Genomic DNA, 7,261 nt, shown 5'->3' with positions numbered 1-7,261 from the left:
GAACAGGCGCTAGAGCATGGCCATGTGGAAGTGGCGGAGCTGCTGCTATCCGCCCTTTTGAGCCAACCTCAGGGCGCCCAGCACATCTCGGAGCTCTTTTGGAGACGACTATTATCAGCAGCTCTGCGCAGTCATCAGCTGTCGGTATTGGGCTTCGTGCTGAGCTATGAGCCCGACTTGAACTCGGACGTGCGTCACAGCGAGAAGCCGCTGTTTGACGCCGCTCGGGCTGATGAGGCAGAAATGCTTAAAGTTCTCCTAGCGCATGGAGCTGACGCATCTGGAACGGACCCAGTGGGCAGCACGTTGTTGCACATTGCAGCGAAATACCGCGCTATGAATGTGCTGGAGGTGCTCAATGCCTCCAGTGTGAGGGAAGACGTGAACGTCGGAGATTCACTTTTTAACACGGCGCTGCATTACGCAGCAGACGGTGGTCAAGTGGAAGTTGCCAAAGTGTTGTTTGAGATGGGAGCGGATGCAAATCTGAGCAATAGGAGACTCACGACGCCGCTGCACATGGCGGTGAGCAAGGCAAAATTCAGGATGGCCAAGCTGCTGCTGGAAGAGGGACAGGCTGATGCTGATGCGAGGGATTTTCAGGGTAATACAGCACTGTTGCTACTTGCCGCGATGTCGTCGTCGGATATGGATGAGAACGTTAGTGACAGCGAAGAGGAGGAGGAGTCTGTGCAGCTGCAAATGGCCAAGCTGTTGATTGAATTTGGCGCCGATGTGAACGCTGCGAACACAGCGACAGCTACGCCACTGCATTGCGCTATGCGTCGCTACGACTTCGACCTCGTGGATCTTCTGCTAGCAACTGGTGCAGATGTGAATCTGCGCAATCGCTTCGGTGATACACCGCTGCATCAAGCTGCACGCTTAGCGATGTACCCAGTTATGTGGGAAAAACTATTGAAGCACGGCGCCAACCTCACTGCTGAAGACCGAGAAGGCCAAACCCCGATGGAACTAATACCAAACAATGTGCTGCGAGCTTCCGTTGCCGAAGTCGTGGCGAGCTTGACGGATCCCAAGAGCCACAAGTGAGTGAAGTTGCTGCATTTAATGCAGGATTTGCGTACAAGTGAGTGAAGTTGCTGCATTTAATGCAGGATTTGCGTACTTTTTAGTGGTTCTCACGGTTAGAAGGTACGAAGGTTTCGTAAGCCAATCAAATCAAACCTTCATTGTTCAGCTGTGAGCAGCGTGTGCAGGGGCTACTGACAGTCGCAGCCAGTGACTTCATTGGTAAGTGAGCGCTGAAGGTGAGAATGGGGCGATCTCTACGAGCAGCGCTGCTGCTGCACCTACAGCACTCGGCTCTAAGCTATCAGCTTTGTGACTAGGGAAGCGAGAGCGACGAAAACGATGACGATATGTTCTACTGCGCGATAGTCTCCCACCGCTACCTGGGTCGTCCAGACGTCGTCAAAATTGGGAAATGGAGCCCTGAACGGATTTATTTGCTTGATGCCGCCGCGACCTACGCATGAGCAAACAGACCTTCGTGTTTTTGCTGGGACGCATCGAGGCCCACACTGCCTTCGCTCGAGTACCCGGCAAGCAGCAACAAGCTCCTGTCCAACTTCAGCTGGAGGTTTTTCTCTTCGCGCTGCAGGACTTGACGATCCATCGCATTGCGCAGCATTTTGGCATTGGGGAAGGTAAGCTTACAGCTACAGACGTCTTTTGGCATTGCTAGCTATTCTATTACGGTGGTGTGTCCAAAAGGTTCTGTTTATAAATTCAGGGTCCGAGTGACTAGTGCAATTCTTTCCATTGAGCCGGGGTTTCTTCGCTGGCCGAGCAAGAAGGAACGGGTTTTAATAGCACAAACGTTTGAGACGCGTTCAGGGTTCCTATCCTGCGTTGGGTGTGTAGACGGCACAACGTTTAAGCTGAGTAGCGCTCCCTCTGTTGACCCCGAGTGTTACTATTCCCGAAAGTCAGTCTACTGCATTGGTGCTCAAATTGTATGCGATCACCGCCGCCGTATTACATACTATCAGGTAAGGTGCAAGACTCATTGCATTTGGTACTACGCTAATGCTAGTTCTACTTGATACAGGTCGGCCAGCCAGGGTCTTTGCATGATAAACGGGCAATGAGTTTGACGGTTATGGCTGAGCAGCCAGCTGCATATTTTGACGCTGGTCAATATCTTCTCGGCGACACAGCGTATTCGTGCTGCTTCCCATTCATTTTGACCCCATATAAAATGCCAGCTAGCACACTACCGCGAAACAAGACGTTCAATTGGCTTTTGGCGCAACAGCGCATTATAATTGAGCACACCATCCGGATATTGAAGGCTCGGTTTCCTGTTCTCGATGGAATCCGAGACAGAATTGTCGATGAAGACGATATCATGAAGGTCTGCAGCAAAATCGTTTCCTGCTTTATACTTCATAACTTGTGCATCGATAGTTCGGACAGCTTCGAGGTACCGAGGGATCAATACAATACTCAGCAAGAGGATAGCACATCAGCAGTGGATTGGTTCAATGAGGACAGTGAAGATCTGCGTACATGCATACAAGAAATTGTCCTGCGTTCGAGAGGTTTTCACTTAGGCTAACTGAAGAGCAATAGAAAACAAAACTAAAACAAAAACGTTTTTTATTCATCTTGCGTAGAAGTAGTACGCAACTTCAGCAACTCAATCTCCATCTTCTTGGCTTGCAAGTCCAACTTCTGCGTCATAACTGAAAACATGCGTTCCATCTTCTGTTCCTTAAGTTTCAACTCAAGTTTGTATGCCTCGAACTGGTGCCTTTTCAGTTCCAGCTCTTCTCTACGCATCAACATTTCCTCGTTGTGGCGTTCTGCTCGGGTCGTGTCACGCTCGTCACGAATCTGGGCAAGGAGCTTAGCGATAGACGATCCCGGCGAATCGTTATAGACACGCTTGCTGCTTATCTTAGCCGTTGGCGACCGTATGGTAAGCAAGCTGTTGGCAGGAAAGTATTCCGACACATTCATACTCTCTCCTGGTGCTAGTGCCGGCGTACTGCTATCAGCTGCTGCTGGTGTGCTGATGACTGCTGCTGCTGCTGGCGTCGGCGGGCTGCTGACAATGCTGGCAATGGCCACTGCTGGGGACGGGGAGGTGCTGACGGTGGGGGTGCTGACCATTGCTGGTGTCTGCGTCGTGACGGTAGTGTTGGACCTAGTGTAAACCTGTCCATTCAGCACAGCAGCATTCGGCTCTAGCACAAACGGAGGGACCATGTTGTGTCTCGAACCAAAGATTTCGTCCATCTCATAGAAGTACTTGCATTTCTTGAGTAGCATGTCTGTCGATGTAGTAACATTAATCGTCCAATAAAACAAAAAAAGCATATCAAGCAAACACACCTTTGATAGACGTAGGATCAGTAGTTTTCAAACCAAAGCCAGAGCGACTGAGTTTAGTCTTGTAACTTTTGTTGGTGCTTTCGAGGTCCGTGCATTTGGTCTTAACTTGCGTTGCTGACTTCTGCGGGAGCACTGTAAGAGCAGCTTCGTAGAACTTCGACTTGACTCCTTTCGTGTACTCATCTAAATGTGTAGACAGGTAATCGAGAAGAGCATATTCTTCCTCAGCACTCCACCTTTTGTTAACCATTTTGGCAGAATGAAATACTAAAGTTGGTGGTCGCGATGTTGTTGTGCCACAACCAATCAAATCAAACCTTCTCCTAGTCGTTTGCACCAATAACATTATACCTTTACTTCTTGGCCAAACCTACCGAGTTTTCCCGAGTACTTGTAGGTTTTAGTTGAAAAAACAGGACAGGAAGGTTTGATGTGATTGGCTGTTGTGAGAACCACTAATAGTTGTTCAAAAAGAACTGTGAATACATGTAGCAAAAGCCTTTTGATGCAGTAGCTTTGTACAGTATTACAATTTTAAAAGTATTAAAATACGTAGTGTTTCGGAACCGTTGGCCAGGCTGGCCAATCAGGTTTCACTGATTTCCCCTATGGTGGTCAAGCGGTTTGACCCAAACCCGTAATTTACTGACTTGACTCAAACCCATAATTTACTGACGTGGTGGAGCTCCCGACGCCGGAACCTCTTCTCGTCATTCAGCATGAGCTTCCAGGGATGGAGCATCGAGGTGCGCGTCTCCCTACATAAATTTCCTAAATAACCTCATTGTAATGACATGTTTGGCGGTATTGAAGGACGTCTATGAGACCGTGAAAGGCTTCGGCTTTCGCGGTCGGTGCCTCTCTTTACTGCTTGCAACAATCCACTTCTTCTTCGTATTAGCGATCCCCAGTGAGTATAGTATTGCGTTTGAGTACGCAACAACTGCTGCTAACGTTTTTACTGTAGTTCTGTGCTGTCTTCGTGTGGATAATTTGATCTCGAGCACCTGGGCGGTAGTGCTCACTCCGTTATGGATTCTCGACGTTATTTATTATGGAAGTGTGGTGTTCGCGCTCGTGTTCTCTAGTGGCAAGCTGTATACGTTCAGTAAGCAATTGTTGCTCTTGGTGGTGCAAATATTCATCGTGATGAAGCTGGATGGAGTCGTGCACTGGAGTCTTCTGGCCGTGTTGACACCCTACTTTACGTGCGATGTTCTTAACTTGTTGGAGGTGGTTATTGGCGGCGTATTGGGGCATCAAATGCTCGTGAGCGACAGTGTTGGCGCTTGTGTTTCTCAGACGGAAGAAATCGAGACAGAACGACAGCTATTGGTGAAGGCAGTGACGCGCAAAACAGCGTTAACGTTGCTGCGTATCGTCCAGGCGTTGTTGATTGGGATGAAGGTTGACGGTAGTTTAAACGGTACTACCTGGTGGCGTGTCATGTCTCCTGTGTGGATCCTTGTGCCCTACCTCTTCTGGTACCCGATCAAGAAATACATCAGCTCGACGTCAGCCCATCGACTAGTAGATGCCGTGCTTACAGGGGGCGTCATCTTCATGTTGGTCGCGCCACTTTTCTTGCTATCAACTCGCTTAGAAGGCAGGAGAATGTCAAGTTTTGACATCGTCATGCCATGGCTGTTATTGGTACGTGATCAGTTCCAATTGTGGGCAACGTGTTCATTGTCTAACTGTTAATGTTTGTTAGATGGGCGTCTCGTTCTTGTTTTTATTGTGTGCAATTACACTGGCAGGAGTCGAGCGAGTTATTCAAAGTGGCGTGCAGCCAACGCGTCGACACGCTCAGAGTCCCCCATACCGTCACGACTACGTTGCCGTCGACATGGACTGAGGAACTACAGTATTGTCGATACAAAGCTACAGATTGTCAGTAAGTGTTCAACGTCCGAGTTCATTTCCACTCTGTGGGCAGCATCGACAGCTCCTTACTGCGGCTCAAACTGCCGACGTCACATTCCAACTTCGTCTTACAGCGGCAAATAAAAAATGGGGTGCAACGCGACGGTGCTCTGGTTTGCCTTGCACATTTCTGCCAGCTCGTGCTCCACTTTCTCGGCCTGCGCATAGCGTTTCGCAGCTCCAGCTTCGCGCTTGTCCCAATTGGACAGCAGATCGCCATAAGCACGCAACACACGCGCAAACTCGACACGATCGGTGGCACAAAGCTTTGACTCGCGCTCAAACGTCTCGACCACTGTAACAAACAGCCCTTCACTCGTCACAGCTTGGCCCATGACATGGCTACCTCTCGCGATCTGGCCAAGTACGCGAGTCATAGCAAGAGCGCTGCCTCCAACGCCAGTGTGTTCGGCCTGCAGTGTACTCAGAGCCTTGCCGAGCCACTCCATCGCTTCTTCAGGCTTGTTTTTGCGCAGCAGCAACTCGCCAATGTTCGTCTCGACCCAAGCTCCGAAGGGGGCGTTGGGTCCTGACGCCAGCAGCGCGTCCTTGCCTTCTTCAGCTGCAATCTTCTCGACCCACTCCAGTGCTTCCTTATACAGCACTTCAGCCTGGTTTAGACTCACTAGTTGTTGGTCCGTTGGGGAGGCCTTAAGGTCCGCCTTCGGATCCCTCTCTAGCGCTCGCGAGCTGGCCACAGACAGCGACGCGTACTGAGCTAACAAGTAGGGAATCTCTCGCCCTAGCTGCACTTCGTTGGCTTTCAAGTTGCTGGCTTCTTCGTGCTTCAATACCACATCCTTCTTCTCTCGCAGCGTCTCCACAGCTTGGACGAATAGCGGGTCGTCAACGGCTTTGGCCAGTTGTTCGGCACCTCCACTTAACTCGGTGCCAATGAGCTCGTACAGCGTCCACTTGAGCGGCACCGTTGCGTCGCGAGGGAACTGCTTAGTGAACTCTTCTTTCTTGCACCAAGCTTTCGCCTCGTTAGGCAGATTCGAGCGCAGTAGCAGACGCAACATTCGCTCGTGTTCGGCCATTGGCCACTGCATGACGTCGCCACGTTCCTGCATGACCTTCGTAGCCTCAGCCACGTCGCCCTTCATGAAGAGCGTGGACACTAGATGACGCAGTGCTGCTTGTAGATACACACTCTGGAAGCCCATCGTCGAGCGACAGATCTCCACTGTGCGCTGGAGCTTGGGCAGAGCCTTCTCGGCGCGCAGGTGGTTGGGCAACAGCCGCGCTTCATCGCTGCCCTGACCTAGTAGAACCTGCGCAGCCTCCTGAAACTCTGGCAGCGAGTTGAGCAGCTCACGCTCCGCCTGTGTCTCCTCCGGTGCTAAAGGCAGACAGCCAATACCCACAGAGGGGTCACCGAAAATGTGGCGAGGTGGAGCCGTCGAAGCGAATCTGGAGCTGATACTTGGACCGAGAACGAGACAAGACGCAGGTCTACGAGAAGAACCTGCGCACGAAAGCAGGAGGCGTGTACAGCGTCCTGTAGATAGCATTGATAGCAGAGGAAGAGGCATGCTTTTATCACTTGTGGGCCTCTGGTAGATGACACAGTACTCAAGATGAGGTGGGTAAAAGGTACTTATCCTTTGAAATTCGTTAGCAAAAATGAAAGGTAGTAGCTGATGAGACACCGGCAAAAAACACGTTGAAGTGACATAACCGTTTGATAAATTTGCCAGCAACCTAACGTTAGTCTGTGGCTTCCTCTGCGACCTCTTCGCGTGCGCGCTTCTTCTGCTTCCAGAGCTGCGCAGCTTGCAGCAGCTTGAGGTGCGACTGGGCCTGTTCGTCGTCGGGGAATATGTAGTCCGTGTACTCCTCGAGACCCAACTCCGTCTGCACATATCAACGTTAAGAACCATCCGTGCAAGATTTCGAACATAACCGGCAGATAACGTACCCCGTCCTCTGCGTACGCCATACGCTGCTTCGTAACCTTTCGAGGCAACAT

The 7,261-nt window shown here is 50.7% G+C and overlaps 4 protein-coding genes across 4 annotated transcripts; 2 read left to right on the top strand and 2 right to left on the bottom strand.

The window, feature by feature from the left end:
- Positions 1 to 116: 116 nt before the first annotated feature.
- Positions 117 to 1,053, top strand: PITG_22038 (uncharacterized protein; the record flags this gene model as incomplete). Its single annotated transcript, XM_002999278.1, has 1 exon — positions 117 to 1,053. The coding sequence occupies one exon, from the start codon at positions 244 to 246 to the stop codon at positions 1,051 to 1,053; it is 810 nt and encodes a 269-aa protein (XP_002999324.1).
- A 1,572-nt stretch (positions 1,054 to 2,625) lies between these two features.
- On the bottom strand, positions 2,626 to 3,613 carry PITG_22037 (uncharacterized protein; the record flags this gene model as incomplete). The annotated part of the gene is made up of 2 exons (XM_002999277.1): positions 2,626 to 3,302; positions 3,364 to 3,613. 2 exons carry the CDS (start codon positions 3,611 to 3,613, stop codon positions 2,626 to 2,628), a joined length of 927 nt encoding a protein of 308 aa, XP_002999323.1.
- Positions 3,614 to 4,082: 469 nt separating this feature from the next.
- On the top strand, positions 4,083 to 5,221 carry PITG_22036 (uncharacterized protein; the record flags this gene model as incomplete). The annotated part of the gene is made up of 4 exons (XM_002999276.1): positions 4,083 to 4,109; positions 4,177 to 4,273; positions 4,331 to 5,016; positions 5,078 to 5,221. The coding sequence occupies 4 exons, from the start codon at positions 4,083 to 4,085 to the stop codon at positions 5,219 to 5,221; spliced, it is 954 nt and encodes a 317-aa protein (XP_002999322.1).
- A 136-nt stretch (positions 5,222 to 5,357) lies between these two features.
- On the bottom strand, positions 5,358 to 6,824 carry PITG_22035 (uncharacterized protein; the record flags this gene model as incomplete). Its single annotated transcript, XM_002999275.1, has 2 exons — positions 5,358 to 6,714; positions 6,766 to 6,824. The coding sequence occupies 2 exons, from the start codon at positions 6,822 to 6,824 to the stop codon at positions 5,358 to 5,360; spliced, it is 1,416 nt and encodes a 471-aa protein (XP_002999321.1).
- Between the last annotated feature and the right edge of the window lie 437 nt (positions 6,825 to 7,261).

This window comes from Phytophthora infestans, genomic scaffold (genome assembly GCF_000142945.1).
Source record: "Phytophthora infestans T30-4 supercont1.962 genomic scaffold, whole genome shotgun sequence".
Taxonomy (NCBI): domain Eukaryota; phylum Oomycota; class Peronosporomycetes; order Peronosporales; family Peronosporaceae; genus Phytophthora; species Phytophthora infestans.
Note: the sequence above shows the minus strand (reverse complement) of the source record. Positions and strands in the feature narration are given on the sequence as shown.